Consider the following 16,579-nt stretch of genomic DNA (forward strand, 5'->3'; position numbering starts at 1 on the left):
ACTAAATGGAGTTATTAAAAGAGCATTAAAAAGAACAAGCGTCAAATTGTTTTGGAAATGGTTTCAGTGCCAAAACTAAGTACATAGGTACTTGCTCTAGTTACTTCAGCTCACAAAATTCTAAACAATGGTCATACCGGCCAGCAATTTTGAGAATTAAAATCCACACCTCAGGATAAGGGGTCAGGTTGGGGAAAGCTAGAATAGAGTTATATTAGAAATCTGTTTAATATTTTATTTATAATGCAAGGATTAGTTGAAGCAAGGTGGTGGGCCTTCAAAAAACACTCAGTGGAAGGTTAACATTCAAGCACAAAATGAAGAATTTATCAGTGCCTAATGTGGAAGGAAGGAAATACTTCAATCGTCCCAGTATATTCTTACAATGGGAGAAAGGGAACTTCAAATGCTGCTATTATATACAGAACTCCAAGTGAGGATAGACTTAAGAGTTAAATCAGGAAAAACTATGCTTATGAGAGTTGAATAATGATCTAGATAATAGACCAACACTATGATCGTCAATACAGCTGGAGGTTACAGGCTGAAAAACCCAGTAACCTTACCCTTGCAACTCAAGAAGCGGGAGCACAGCCGCAGGGCAGAAATTCATTTAGGATATACAGCTACACATGTAGTCTTGTTTTCAGGGCCTAGAAGTCTCTGAAGTGCTCTGAATCTAATTTAGCTAGTATATTTTTTATCTCAACTTGGGCAACATAAAATTGCATTCAGTGGTGAAATGAACAATTACCTGCAATCTACTTTGCTGACACTACTACATTTTTAATATATATCCTATAAATTGGCTTGTGCCATGGCTTGTGTTATTCTCCCAGAATAAACCTTTTGAAATTGTAATAGCCCCAGCTTGTCACCTCACAGGCCTCCGGCCATCAAAGGGTAGAAAGGGAGGGAGTAGTGTAGGATAAATGGGCAATAAACTGTATCTGATGGGAATTGGGGGGGGGGGAATGGCAGGTGATGAAGACCAGAGCAGCTCTGCACCAGTTTGCACTGGAATCCAAGACCAGGCACCTTGAGAAAGAATGCTTATTACCTCAAAACATCTCGTCAGTCTTGGCTGAAGACGGACTGGTTGGGAGGATGGGGGGGGGGGGAGGAAGGGAAACATTTCTGTATCTTGAGTATACGAAATCCAGATCTAGTAGCCTGACCTTACTGCAGCCAACATCTTTTTCGTGAAAAAAACCTTTCGTTTCAACCCATTGGAGTGGAGGATCTTTCCTAACGAATCAGTATGGGGCGAGTCTGACAACATCTCCCATTGTTGTGTGGCCTCCACAGCCTACAAAAATTGTGTGAGAACTGCGTGTGCTTTCAAGGTTACTGAATGTTGGTGGACACTGGTGTATCAAAAAAAGTGTCAAAGATTTGCCATTTGGATATATCTGCAGCTTAATTCTGGTCTTATCTCTTACAATGCTTGTTCTCCAAGCATGTCACTTAGGGGCTGTCAGTATTGGCGAACCTTTTCGGCACCATGCACATGGGGGAGTGCCAGAAACCAGAAGAGCAGCTCCCCAGCGCACACACACGCAGAAGCATTAAAAACCAGAAGAGCAGTTCCCCAATTTGCATGTGCACGCTAAGAAGCTGAGCTTCCAGTTTCCGGCATGCACACTGGTCACTTGGTCTTGATTTCTGGTGCACATACATGCACAAAGACCAGCTGACCAGCTCACATGTGCGCACTGGAAACCGGAAGAGCAGCAGGTGATGGCTGGCATGCCAAGACATGGTTTTGCATGTCGCTTTCAGCACACATACCATAGGTTCACTGTCACAGGGCTAGGTGCTCCTCTGGTATATAGGAATAGAATTATATAGATATCCTCGCTTTATCATCTTTGTAAATAACTCAAGGCGGAGAAAGGTTTACATTCACGAACTGTTCGGCATAAAACAGAAAATGAAATAATGGACATGAAGCATAAGTCCGGCGCTTGTAACCTGTACAGAATATTTCACAAGACAAAGCTCATACTGAAAAAGTTACAACTGGCTGCAAAATTCAACTGCCTTGAAAAAGCAGCCTCATGTAACGTGAAAGATGTTTACAAGATGAGTAAACATGCATTCCTGATGCTAAAGTTGTTGAGTAGTTAAATTAAAACCACACCAAATTAAGATCTAACAGGATGCCAAAATTACCCTAGTGCATTTGTTTTAACTAGTGGCTAGGAAAAGAAACTTAGGTGGTTATATAAAAAAAGAATGTTACATAAACATTTCAACATGGAAAATAAAGAGATGTTAGTGCTTTTTGAATATTTTTTAAGTATAATAAAAAAACACATTTTAAACCAGAAGCTAACAGACTAGAAAATAAGAAAAAAAATGATCAAAGAAAAGCAAAAGATGCAAAAAAGGGTGGTGGTGGTGAAATAAAATGAAGAATAAAGTGGCATTCAATATTCTTCACAGCAGTTTTAAGTAAAATGTTATCCTCTCTAAAGTTATACTTTATTTCTACATTTTACCCTGTCCAAACACAAGTTTATTTTTTCATTTTTATACAAAATATCCTAAGAGTCTTTCAGTCAGCAATAAATGTAATCTTTTATCACCTTTTAGTTGAATAATCCCATAATTTGTCTGAATATTATCTGGAAATGCCAGATCTTTCTCCTCAATTGGTTTAGAGGTGAAAGTTGTAACTCATTGGTACAAAATCCCAGTGTTACTCAAATACTGAAGTGCCACTTTACATGAACAATATTGCATTTTAAATACATAGTTTAATACTTTGCCTTTTTTTTCTTCATCCAGGCTTCTACAACCACATAGTGTAAAAATAAGATTTACCAAGTGAGAATTGTTTGGGATTAATGTAAATGAAAAGTACTCTAAAAACATATGGAATATCTGATACATGTAAAAGGCAGAACACGTTTTGGCCTTTGTAGGTTAGTGATGCAAGCTGACTTTACTGAATGACAAGAAAGTGGAAAGAAGGGCATAACCCTCTAATAAATTATTTCCTTTCTGCTTTTGGAGAAAGAGGTGAAGTTTCAAAACCACAGTGTAGCTTTTTCTAACCTTATATTCTGCACTTACTTCCCAATTATCCCTGCCTCTACTCCTCTTCCTATGTTTTCCCTGTATCAAATTTTCAGTTCTAAACCTAGAAGTTCTTTTGTATCCTCAGGGACTAAAAATATACATTGTATGAAAGAGTCATAGTTAGAAAATTTGTATTAGATTAATGATGATGTTAAGTTATGCAAATATAGTTACACATAAAATACTTTTCTTCATATAGTAAGTACATTAAAGTTAACAATAGATTAACAAAGAGACTCAAAATATATCAAGATAGCTATTGCATGGTAAAGTTTAACACCTGCAGAATAAAATTATATCATAGGACACCTTGGTATTTTTGTCACTAGAATCCCATTGTTAGCATTTATACAATGATATTAAACCTTATATCCTGATTACCAAATTATTATGTTCACATAACAAGATAGCCAAACAAATGATTTAAGGTGATGACCCACTTCATACAATATGCTATTGCAATGCCTGGATTCTCAATGTTGAACTATGATTTACCAAACTGTAGTTAAGCCTACTATAAGTTCCACTAAATTACGGTATGTTCTCTACCATCATAGGAACAACACTTACAATTTTTTTCTTACATTAGCTTTATTTAAAACACAAATTATTTTATTGAACTGTTTAAACATCTGATTCAGTTACAATGATTTAAATAGAAATATGTACAGAAAAAAATAAGAGTATGTAAAACCTCAATGGAATTCTTTTATGCAGAAGAGAGAAAAGGGAAGAAAACTGACCTCAAGCAGAAGATTCTGCTTAAGCAAACTAGAACACCTGCAACAACATGGAGAATTCTTTCACAGTTCTTTCACAATTCTTTCAGTCTCAGACACCTGCTAGTTTCCCTTTACAATCAGCTAAAAATTTGATTGCCCTTCAGTTTGCTGAAGAATTATTTCCAACTTCTTGGGAGCAATGTGAAGACAAACTCTTCATTCAGGATGGTCTTTTAAAAAATATTTCAGTATTTTTGCGTCTTTTTTTTCCTAGAGGCAATACTTCAAACTGAATTGGTGAAGCACAGCTTTTCCCTCCCACCTTGCTTATACATTAGAATCAAGCAACTCCCCCCCCCCCCCCCCCCCGCTAGGAATATACACAAAAATCACATCCTGCATTATTTCTTAACCATAAATTGTAACTGGCAGGATTGGGATAATTAAACTAATTAAAAACAATAGTATAAGAATGGAAAAAATATACAAAATACAAGAATTGCAGGATACACAAAATTCCTAAATCTTCATTTGGCCATAGCTGAATCCATGAGAAAATTCAGAATATACAACATAGATATGTGAATGAAAATAATGTTAGGGAAAAAAATCCGTTAAGGAACCAGAGGTTCTGGCAGAGATGTCTGCCAGAACATCTTTCAGATGTCAGAGGGCAACAGTCCCAAAGTTCGCTTAAAATGACAGCAGTACAGGCCATCATACTCTCCGTTCAGGGTAAAAAAAAACCTTTAAATAAACTTTAAACATCTTTTTAGGGCAAGTTTTTAATTATCTCTCAAATGAATAAGTTAGAAAAGGGGTGTAACTTTCCCCATGAATTTCTATATGCTAGGTTAAACCAGTCAAAATGGCACAAGATGAGTGGGATGAAAATAAAATGTGCTATTCCATCTTCTATATAAATGTTGCTTCATTTTCAACAGTATAAGGATAGAAGTTCCACATGTAGTATGCTTGGTCCAAGTTTATTCTCCTTTTCTCTGCATTATAAATAGTTTTGCCATTTTTAGAATTTTTTAAAAATTTACATAACCCAAGAAGTGACTCAAAACTGCAAATAACCCCCAAAAGCAAAGGGAAGCTCTGAAATACACAGAAATTATGAGCCACACAACTGAAAAACAGGTATGACAGTTCAGTAGAAAATATATTGATGAAAAAGAGTTGCTATGTAGTATTATGGGCAGGTCTTGGATCTTCTGTAGATGAAATGTTCATGGTTTCATTCTTAAAATATTTAAAATGGGCAATAGTTGGGACATATCTCTGACCAGCAGGGTAATTCAAGATAAATGCAGTCAAGTTCTTCAAGCAGTTTCAAGTGAGCTTTAAGACTTGTCATAACTCTTCTACTAGAAAGGGTAATCCAACAAAACATATAGCTTTTATTTTCTGTCAAAATGAAGCCGTGTAGCAAATCAACTGTCAATCATCTCAGAGAGTTCAAGCAGGAGCTCATCCTCATCTTTTCCAGGATCTAAATCAATCTCTGCTTCCAATTTGCCTCCTGAGATTTCCCAAATCAGCTTATCAAAGTCATCTTCAACTGAAGATTGAATCTTCCCACTTCCTGTTGAGCTCAGTCTGCGGGTCTTTGCTACTGCTGCACGGGAAGAACTTGGGTTTGCTACCTCTGCTTGCAACGTGGAGGCTACCTGGTTTTCCAGGTACAGTTCAGAGCTTCATAAAGAAAAGGGGGGGGGGGGTACAAAACAATTATAAATCTTCAATAGAAAACAGACATCCTGTGTAAACCTTTGCAGGATTTTCAGTTCAAGTAAAATGGTGTGGGGCTGAACCATGGACGTAAGCTAACTATAGACAGCATAGAGGTAGGTAAAGAACAAATTATGTTGTGGTAGTACCTAGGCCATATAAAGAGGGCATGTAATAAGGGATTGGACTTAATCTGTATTGACCCAGAGCCAAAGTGTTAAATCTACAAGGAGGTAATTCAGGATAGAAATCAGGAAGAACTTTCTGGCACATTAGCTGTCAGCCGATACAACATGCTATCCTATAAGATAGTGAATTCTGTTTTGATGGATATCTTCAAATAGAAGCTAGATCAGGGGTGACAAACTGGTGACCCGCAGGCCAGATGCATTACATGCAAGCCACGCCCACCCCAGCTCTGTGAAGGGGGAATAAGTCACAAAATGTCATGTGATGGCAATGTGACACCACAAGTTTGACACCCATGGGCTAGATGGTACCTGTCAGAAATACTCTACCAAATTCTGCACTGAAGAGGTTTGGACTATATGATTTCTAATGTATCTTCTAACACTACAAATCTACAAAAGTGCCATTAGATATTACAATGTTGGCAGTAAAGAGTTTGTATGGATATTTTCCACCACATAGCCTACTGCTTGCTTTTAAATGTTCATATTAATTTAAGTTCAGCAGTATATAATACACAGAAAAGATCAGACTGCTATGGACATCAGATATAATAAAAACAGCATAACATCTTATAGTGCTTCAAAAGTCTAATGTAATTACTTTAATATAAGATTTCTTTAGTAAGTCTCTACTTCAGATACAGAAGACTAAACTGCAAAAACAGATACTAAATGAAACAATTAGGATAGCACAGGATGTTTGTTACTGTACAACTACCAAAATATTACCAATGTTTTAAATCAGAGATAACCTACAAATTAATTTAAAAACAAATACATCACAAGAACAGACCAGAAATCACAAGGAGAAAATCTTATTAGCTAACTACTTATCTTTGATTTTAAAAATGTTTGTAACATATTGAAGATATTTTTTGACAAATACTTTGAGTTAGCAACCAGATACTAAAAAATTTCAGACTGAGAATATTTAAGGTTCTTACACATTTTTTCCTCAATCTGCTTTCATTGGCTATTACCCAGATACCTACTCATAAATGTGAAGGGAAAGAACATACGGTAAATATCATATGATCCAATTTATGCCAAGTAAACATTCCACTTTGTCCTGCTGTTCTATGAGAAAAATCCAATTATGTGCAAAATGGCTATAAAGAAATAACAATTACCTGTTATAATCCACTCTCTTAGGTATACTGTCCTTTGAAACATCTGGGGTGCTTCCCTAAGGAAAAATAATAAAAAATAAATAAACTCACTAGTGTGAGGTTCACTATCACCACAGTTATTTTACTCCTGGACTTCTATTCCATTCTTCTTTTTTATGCAAAATAATACATATTCTATCAATATAAATGGAGAACTCTCTGAAGAGGTTTAGATCTAAAAGTGCTCTCTCCCATTTCATAAAATTGCTACTCCTATAAGATAGAAAAGTATATATAAAACAATTTAATGCCCTCATCACCTCAGAATTTTAATAGCACAATCTAATAGCTTGAATCTGTTTTCTTACCAGAGCTGTGTTTTCAGAAGCAAACATTTTCATTTCTGTGCTTGCAATAGGATTCAGGGGCTTTACTGCAGCAACAGTGGGATGACTCTCTGATATTTTTCGCTTCTGTGTCTGTTTTGCTGGGGAAATGGGTTTCACTCCAGATGGTTTCACATTCATCTTGGGTTTGACTGAAATATAAAAGCAATCCAGTGAGAATGGAGTTGTAACTTCTCTGCTAATGTTGTACAAGATGCTTGGAAAAACACTTCTTAGAAGAGACCTATTTTAATCCAAGTTTTAATGTATGGAAATATTTAAAATTATATTTCTAGAATGATGACAAAATACAATCTAAGCATTCTTCCCACACTTCAGTGCTTCCCACACAAGAGAACCTAGGACTAGAAATGTCTCATCGTACAGGCAGAGCTTCTCAATGGGAAGAAATAATAGTTGAAAAATGAAGTCAGCTTTCTGCATGCTGAAAATGGGAAATTTACATAATAATGACTTCTGAAAACTAAAGATTTTGCTCTTATCTGTTAATAATATAGAGGCTTGAACCTTTATCCCACCAATATGGACTTGTATACACCTGAAGCAAAGTTGAACTGTGGGGAAGATTGATACCATCCAATGTATACCGCATTTTTCGGAGTACAAGACGCACCTTTTTCCCTCAAAAAAGAGGCTGAAAATCTAGGTGTGTCTTATACTCTGAATACAGCATTTTTTGGCTCCCGAAACTCCGCCCCTTCACCAAAATGGCCATGCATAGCTTTTAGAAGGCTTTCAGAAAGCTCCCAGGGGCTCAGAAGGGCAGAAATGAGCGAAAAACAGCCCGTTTTTTGCCCCCCCCCCCCAGCAGCACTCTAAAGGCTATCCATGCCCTTATTTTTTGACAAAAAATGGGCCAGTTTTCATGAAAAATGGGCCATTTTTTCTCATTTTTGCCCACCCCCCTCAGGAGCACTCTACAAGCCTCCTAACGGCTATTCATGCCTTTTTTTGGGCGGGGGGAAATGGGCCCGTTTTTGCGAAAAACTGGCTGTTTTAGGGAGGTTTGCAGAGTGCAAAAACTTTTTTTTTTAATGTTCCTTGCTGCATCTTATACTCCTGGGTGTCTTATACTCTGAAAAATACGGTAATGGTTCTACTTCCCACAGGACTACAAACAATGCTATTCTTGAAACAATCAGAATAAACTGTTCCACAAATAGAAAAAGTTCCAGATTTATTATTCCAAAACACATTCAACAATACTGTGTTTAATTACATGGGTCTAACATGAGAGAATGTCTACTAAAACAAGCAATTGCTGACACCTAACTAAGATTATTGATTTTTACTTATGTCCAAGACATATTCAACAGAATTAAAATATGCAGTTTGCCATTATCTCAAAAATTTGATAAATATTCACGTATAACTTGCAGATTAGAAATGTTTTCTATTTAGAAACAAGGAAGTATTCTAGAAAGAGAACTTTACCCTTCGTTCTTGGTTCTACAGCCTGAGGGCAAAGTTTCAGGTCTTCTGATGTTCCCTCCTGAGATCTCATCAACAATCTTTTGGAAAGCGGACGTGTTTTCCCCATAGTCACTGAAGATTCAGAATTTGTGGTCACTTCTGGCATTTTTCCTTCTGCTATTTCTTCCCCAGCAAGAGGCACAGTCACTTGTAGTTCCTGGGATTTTTCCTCTTGTTGCTGCTGCTTTAATCGTTGCTTCTCCTTCCTTATTTCTTCTAAGCTCTTCACATAGACTTTAGAATGTGAATTACTCACACTATCATTCAAAGGCTGCATAGATGCAAAAGAAAACAAACAAATGTCCAAGAAGCAATCAATACAAGTCCTTTGAAAAATGCACACACTGTTATGACTCCACCCAAATCAAATATAAATCTTTATTATCGCCTTAGGGCAGACAGCATAATTCAACCAACCTTCTTGGTGTTATGCAATTTATAAAAAATAAAAAATATTTTTTTATTTATTTAAAAGCACGATCTATGACAACCATACATATGCTTTGCTTCTTGGTGGAAACCTGAAATCAGAAAGAAATGCATTGCAACTGCAATGGAGATCAACTTGATTATAATTTTCTACTTAAATCCTGTTTCTGAAAACAGATGAACAGAATACATTGTATGGAACAAAATTCTATATTAAATATTTGATCTTCATTAAGAGTATTTTTGTTTTATAATCAGTGGTCTATTTGGTAGCATAACCTGCTATCTTTAATATGCTGCAACATCAACTGTTGGTTATTATTCATGGCAATGGTATCTAAATAACTCAGAAGAATGAGAACATCTCTTTTATCATGTCAAATGCTGCTAATTAAAATACCAGATGTTAGTTTCCAAATATACTAAATAAAAGGATGATACAAGGAATCTGCATTCACAAAAGCTATCTTCTTACAGAACAATGAAGCTCACCTTTGCAGCAATGTTTCCTACAGAAATTCTTGGAGAAGACCTCAATACCAGAGTTTTTTCTTCCTTTTCAGGAGCTGTTGACAAATCAGAGATACTTTTAAAAGAACTACATTGCCACCCCCAGTTTTCTAGATCATTGTGTGGAATAACAATGGTTTATTTAATCATGTGCTGTTGCTGGGGGTAGGAGGTTATTGGTTGGGGGGGGGGTAATTATTTTCTCTATATTGTATGTTGATTGTTTGTAAACTTCCTAGAGTCACTGCGAGCAAGTAGACAGGTATATACATTTTCTAAAATAAATAAATACATTCCAAACCCAGAATGTATGGGAGTGACAAGCTTTTGAATGCTCAAGGGCAGCAGAGATTTCCCATCCTCTGGAAAATTGCAGGAAGTCAGATATCATTAAAAGCAGTATGGCCAGTGTTTTTATCCTGCTTTTTGGCTTTTGAGGTTTTTCATGGGTGGGAATGGGACACCTGGGCTTTTCAGAGGCAAATTGTTATTATTCTCACTATTAATCCCCATGTTTAAAAAGTTCCAAACTGAACTGTTAAATTACTGTTTTGCTACCAAACTCCCATCAGTGTTCTATGGAAGAACAAGCAATTTATTTTAACTTTTCAACTAGCTTTCCCCAAGTTCTGAAGCCAAGAAGCATAATAATATTACTTCAGACTTTTTCTACCCACCTTTCTATAGCGTGCTGAAAGTTTGTGAACCCTTTAGAATTATCCACAATCATACAATACTATGATATACAAGATGAGATGAGCTGTAACTAGCTGCTATTTATAAAGAGATTCTGACTAGACTATAAAACAGAATCACAATTGAACCCATTGAATCACTTACTCATTATATTTATTGGAAAAACTAGTATTAGATGTCACTTTTTTAGTAGAAATTATTTTAACCTGTTGCTTGAGCTCACACTTGGCTTGGGGGTATTTTGGACCACTCTTCTCTACTGAATTGCTTCAACTGGATATTTTGGAGTTGTGTTCTCCAGAACTGTTTACTTTGGTCATGTGACATTAACTCAGGTATTTGAACTGGTTATTTTGAAATGTGATTTTTTTTCCCCGCTTCAGAGATCATTGTAAATTTATTTGTATGTTTAGGAATACATTTGTTTAAGCTACAATAGATGGATAAATATCCTGATATTCTATGGAATTTGTTGATATAATCAACAGTAGACTATTGTCAATGTTGTTTGCTTAATCAAAATCTGTTAATAAGATTAAAATGAAGGTCAGATAATTGTCTCACAGTACTTCAGAATTATCTATATTTAGGTTACAATTCTGAAGAGATCACAAACTTTATGACTGTATGGCAATACATTTTTATTTCATATTTAAATCATGATTTCTGTAGTCATTAATTCTAAAATGTGAGTTTTTCAGGAATGCATTTTTCTAATATGTTAAACAATCAAAAGCATGACTTTTTAAAAAAATAAACCAATCATCAGACTGTTCTGATTAGTCAATGAGTATCAGAATAATTTCCAAATATGTAAGTATTTCATTATTTACTATAACTTTACTCTCAGGAGAACTAATGTAAATCATTCTAAAAATACTTGATTTGCTTATTAAAAAATATAAGCAAGGAATTCCAAAATAAAATAGAAATGGCTGAGATTTGGAATTGATAAACCTATTTTGCTTCTCAATTCTGAAATAGACTGAGGAACAGTAAGAGTTAGTTTCCTCCATCTTTATTTTTGGCATTATACTACTGCACCTAGCATATAACATGAAGAGTTTTGGTACTGCTATATTTAAGATCCAGGCCAAGAACGTTTATCCATCCTGTTATATAATAATTGGCTTCAAAGTAAAACTGGAAGGAATACCTTCTGAATGCATCCTTTAGAAAATCAAATACTTCAACAAGGAAAGTTTGATACCTGTCAGCTTTGTAACATGCAACATCCTCCTCCCAGTTATAGTCCGTTCAGATTGTATCTGGGTCTTTGATGTGCTCTCCAAATCTTGCTGCATGCGGAGAGCTTTCTCCTGCTTGATTTCCTCCAGAGTTTTGATGTGAACTTCCATAAAGTCCTTGGTTTTGACAGAAGACTCTTCCATTTTTCTTCTTTTAGATACAGCTGTACCCAGAAAGCCTTCTTTCTGAGGTTCACACTCATGCTTTGGTTTGGAAACAGCCTCTTTTTCAGTTTTTATTCGCTCCTCTTCCATTTGCCTTTGTTTTTTCTCAGCCAAGACTTCAGAAAAGGTTTTGATCCATACTGAAGGAGGTTTTGACACTGGATTGGGATTTGTTATACAAGCCACTTCAACTTTGGGTTTGGGGTGAATTTCTCCCTTTTTTTGGCTAGCTTTCTCCAAGCGAATTTCTTCAAGTGTTTTAACATAGATTTCATTAGTTGGTTTGGCAGCAGACTCTGAATCACCAAAACAAATAATTAAAACATATACAAGGACTATATTTTAAATTTCATTAAGATCTCACACTTTTTGCCCACTAGAAAGTATATTCCCCAATGGTTCTGCTGAGCAGAAACAAACACACAAACTATTGCTATTCTTGGTTTCACTTTAAACGGATTGTACATCAACAATATAAATAATTCTTTTCAATCTTTGTCAGATTTTCATATAATGACGTAGAGGCTTGAAATAAAAAAGTGTTAAGATATGAAATAATGAGAAAAATTGATGAACAAAATTCTTCATTCCAGCAAACACAGAATTTCTAAAAAAAAATTTAAAAAAGGTTTTAAAATACAATGCTGGCTGACTATTTTTTTTAAAGTTTTAGGTTACAGTTCAGTATTCAACTAGCAAGGCACAACATTTAGTCCAATAAAGATGCTTTCTGAACAAACATGCAGAAGATTCAGCTAACAAAGAAAGAAAACTTTATTGTATTAAAATAAAATTAGTACCTGTTTCCATACTGCTTTGCTCAGATGCTAATCCCAGTCTTTCTTTAAGAAACCTGGGAACTTGAAATCAAGAATGATAAAGTCAGCTACAGTCACTTTTAATTTTTTAAAAGGGTTTTTTGGAATCAAACACATGGCTTCTTGCAACTTATACACACCATTTACATGCATGATGCGTTACCTATTACCCCATATAATATATTAAAGCCTCAAGTACACATACAACTACTACAATAAATATGGTATACAACTTTGCAGTTGTTTTAGAAAATGTGATTATTTTCTGGAAGACTACAGAAACATATTCTTTCCATAAAATTAAAACATTAGATTTTATCCACAAAAAATGGTCAAAAAGACTTTCTCATTATGTAATTATGATTTATTTATTCTAAGAATAAATAGCAGCTTTATGAAGATGTTGAAATTATTTGGCTTCTGTAAGAAAAGGAAAGGAGAGTATAACACATGACAGTTATTATTTCTAAGCTCTCTCCACCAAACATATATTAAATAAACAAATATTAAGAACACTTCTATAGCTGAATATTGTCTGTTTCTAAATATAATCTATACCTGAAATAAATAAATATGTTTATTGATGTAACAGCCATACCTCTTTTTTGTGTTTTTTCTGTACTTTCAAGTGAATCAATTTTTTTCCCCAGTCTATCAGCAAGGCTGCGCTTTAATGGAATTCCAGTCTCAGTGACTTATGGTAGAAAGATAATAAATTTATGTTTGATTTTAAAAAAAATTGTAAATATTTCTACTACATGATGTATTTATACACATATGTCTCTACTTGAGATTATAGCCATTATTTACTTAGACAATACTGTAATCTGCCTTCAGTGGGTATGTGCCTAGAATGGCAGTGTATTTTTATATAAAAATAATTTCATAATGTAATAAATAGATTAACTGAATATTTCTAGTGAAGATACAATAAAAATACATTGTGCTTTAATTCTATTCAGAGGTAATTCAATAAGTGCTAGAAATGAAAGGAATACATTCCTTGAACTTTGTGTATCTATGCATCGATAGAGAGAAACATGGTTGTGATATATAACAAATGAAGGTGAGGGGAACAGACATTTCAGTACAGATAGTGCTCAACTTACAACAGTTCATTCAGTGACCATTCAAAGTTACACCACCACTGAAAAAAGTGACATATTTTTCACATGTATGACCACTATAACATCCCCATGGCCATGTGATCAAAATTCTTAGCAACTGACTCACATTTATGACAGTTGCAGTGTCCCTGAGTCATGTCCCTTTTGTGATCTTCTGACAAGCAATGTCAATGGGGAAACCAGATTCACTTAACAACCATGTAACTAACTTAACAACTGCACTGATTCACTTAACAACTGTGACAAGAAAAGTCATACAATGAGGCAAAATTTACTTAACAAATGCCTCACATAGTAACAGAAATTTTGGGCTCAATTGTGGTGATAAGCATTATCTTTATTTTTCGCTTCATCTGATTACGATTACTCACCCATGGGAGACTTCCTTTTTCCCAATCTCTCTGAAAGTGTTAATCGAATCCGAGGCTCTTCACCTAGGACAGTGAAATACAAGAAGTTAATTTTTGCTTTCCTACCACAAATATAAAAAACTATTGCTCCCTTCAGTTACATGGAATATGAATTGAGACAGAACAACTATTCGTGGCAATACTAGTGTCATTAAAGAGTAAAGTTAGATGAGTATTAAATATGAAATATAACCAATTTATGTTCTTCATAAAAGTCATTCTTAAGAAAAAAGTTAATTATGACATATTTTTGCAATGCCATATTTCTGTTAAATGACCCTTTTATAGCTAATGGGTTTCAGACCTGTTTCTCGTTGCAAATCATAAATACTGTCAAATAAAGTTCCATCATGCCTAAATTCCTATATAAACATATAATCCTAATCAACAACAAAAAAAACCTGTAGTTATCCTGCAACTAGAAGAAATGTAATAAAAAAGGTAAATTTACCTTGCCTCGAAGATAAAGTTACAGTTCTGACCACAGTCCGTGCATTTTCTTTCTCTGGGCCTGGTTGAGCAATCATTTCAGAAGGAATGTCTGAAGAAAGCAAAAAGAAAGCTATTAACTTTCATGGCAGCCACTATTTATGATTTGAAGCTTATGTTTACATGCTTTGTAAGAAAGCAACACAACTGAGAGCCAATTTGGTCTAATAGTTATGGCACCAGGCTAGAAACCAGGAAACTGTGAGTTATAGTCCCTCCTTAGGCATGAAAGCCAGCTGACTTTTGGTCAATCATTCCCGCTCAGCCCAACTCGCTTCATACGTTACAGTTGTGGGGAAAATGACCATTGGCTTACCTGAAGTGTCCTTTTCTGTGCACTGTGGGAGAGTCCAAGTGACGGGTTAAATCAGTCTGGTTGCCCTGGGACTGAGGAATCTTTTTTCCTCATCCGCCTGGATGGTACGCACAACCTCCTCCGACAGGCATTCGCTCCTCAGGAGATCCCCCTCAAGTGCCAGACGGCCAGCTGGAGCCACTGGGGGTCCGGGTGTACTATGGCCCCCTGGCTGAGAAAGACCTGGTCCCGAGGAATCCGACATGGGGATGACACTGACAGGCTGACAAGGTCGGCGCACCATGACCTGCGAGGCCAGTGGGAAGATACGAGGACCTCTGCCCTTGCCGCGATGATCTTGCAGATTATCTGTGGTAGAAGCGGAAGTGGTGGGAAGGCGTACAGAAGACCCTGAGGCCATCTGCATCGAAGGGCATCCGTCCCCTCTGCCCCTGGCGAGTGGAAGTGGGAGAAGAAGCGCTGGAGCTATGTGTTCTCTCGGGTTGCGAACAGGTTGATCACTGGGCTGCCGAATCTGTGAGACAACTGGTTGAACAGGGTCGGATCCAGATGCCATTCTGCACTGTCTATGGGGCTCCTGCTCAACCAGTCTGCCTGCGTATTGTCCATTCCCAAGATGTGGTCGGAACGAATGGATGCTACGTGACACTCCGCCCACCTGCCCAGGGCCTCCGCTTCCACCATGAGCTTCCTGGACCTGGTGCCGCCCTGGCCATTTATATGGGCCTTAGTGGCCACATTGTCCGTCATCAGGAGGACGTGTTGATGAAGAATGTCCTGGTGAAAATGTCACAGGGTGAGTCTGGCCGCTCGCAGCTCTAAGAAGTTGATGTTGCAGGCTGCCTCAGCTGGAGACCACTTGCCTTGAGTTGCGCGATGGCCCATGTGCACCTCCCAACCGGCAAGGCTGGCTTCTGTCGTGATGACTACTCTCGTGGGCTCCTTGAACAGGTGTCCCTTCAGTAGAGCCATCGATTGTCACCACTTGAGAGACCACTTCATGGTCGGGGGAATCTGCACCCTCATGGATGAGTTGCTCCTGTTGGCTCTCTGATGGGGCAGGAGAATCCACTGCAACTTTCTGGAGTGCAGTTGTGCCCAGGGAACAACCGAGATGCAGAAGATCATCTTCCCCAACAGTTGTGATAGGAGCAGCACGGAGACCTGCCTCAACCCCAGAACCTTGCAAGCCAGGGATACTAAACTGTCTATCCTGTCCTGGGAAAGGAACACCCTGCAAGCTGAGGCAAGATGGATGAGTTTGGTGGTTGGGATGAGATGACACTTTTCTAGGTTCAGGGAGAACCCGTGACTCCTGAGGGACCTCATTGTAATGTGGAGGTTCCCTTGCTAGGGGCTTGAGAAGGGCCTGGTCTACATCAGGGGAGTCAGATGGGACAGGATGCTCCATGGCCTGATGGCACAGACTTCAGACAAGAGGCCAATACAGGTGGAGGTCAGGAGATGAAGGAGACTCTGGTGGCTGGTGCTGGATCAAATGACAGGCAGGTGTTGTGGAAGCAGGAACAGTTTGTGGAAAAAAATCCAGAGGAGTAAAACTGGGGCTCTGCAATGAGTCCAATGAATCCAGCCACTCGACGGGAGGTGAGAAGGTGGGAAAGCAGCAGAGGCTGCAATAGCAGGCA

At 37.1% G+C, this 16,579-nt stretch overlaps 1 protein-coding gene across 7 annotated transcripts in view; it reads right to left on the reverse strand.

Moving 5' to 3' along the window:
* Nucleotides 1–3,893: 3,893 nt before the first annotated feature.
* Nucleotides 3,894–16,579, reverse strand: part of ZC3H11A (zinc finger CCCH-type containing 11A) — a 29,615-nt gene continuing 16,929 nt past the window's right edge. For all 7 annotated transcript variants that reach the window (XM_032218715.1, XM_032218712.1, XM_032218714.1 and 4 more), the window contains 10 exons: nucleotides 14,580–14,669; nucleotides 14,090–14,152; nucleotides 13,190–13,285; nucleotides 12,574–12,633; nucleotides 11,572–12,069; nucleotides 9,648–9,721; nucleotides 8,688–8,997; nucleotides 7,215–7,384; nucleotides 6,868–6,923; nucleotides 3,894–5,510 (listed from right to left, as the gene is read on the reverse strand). In XM_032218715.1, the coding sequence (XP_032074606.1) occupies nucleotides 5,249–5,510; nucleotides 6,868–6,923; nucleotides 7,215–7,384; nucleotides 8,688–8,997; nucleotides 9,648–9,721; nucleotides 11,572–12,069; nucleotides 12,574–12,633; nucleotides 13,190–13,285; nucleotides 14,090–14,152; nucleotides 14,580–14,669 (1,679 nt within the window). In that variant the 3' untranslated portion in view covers nucleotides 3,894–5,248. The remainder of the gene's footprint in view (nucleotides 5,511–6,867; nucleotides 6,924–7,214; nucleotides 7,385–8,687; nucleotides 8,998–9,647; nucleotides 9,722–11,571; nucleotides 12,070–12,573; nucleotides 12,634–13,189; nucleotides 13,286–14,089; nucleotides 14,153–14,579; nucleotides 14,670–16,579) is intronic.

This window comes from Thamnophis elegans, chromosome 5, assembly GCF_009769535.1.
Source record: "Thamnophis elegans isolate rThaEle1 chromosome 5, rThaEle1.pri, whole genome shotgun sequence".
NCBI lineage: Eukaryota > Metazoa > Chordata > Lepidosauria > Squamata > Colubridae > Thamnophis > Thamnophis elegans.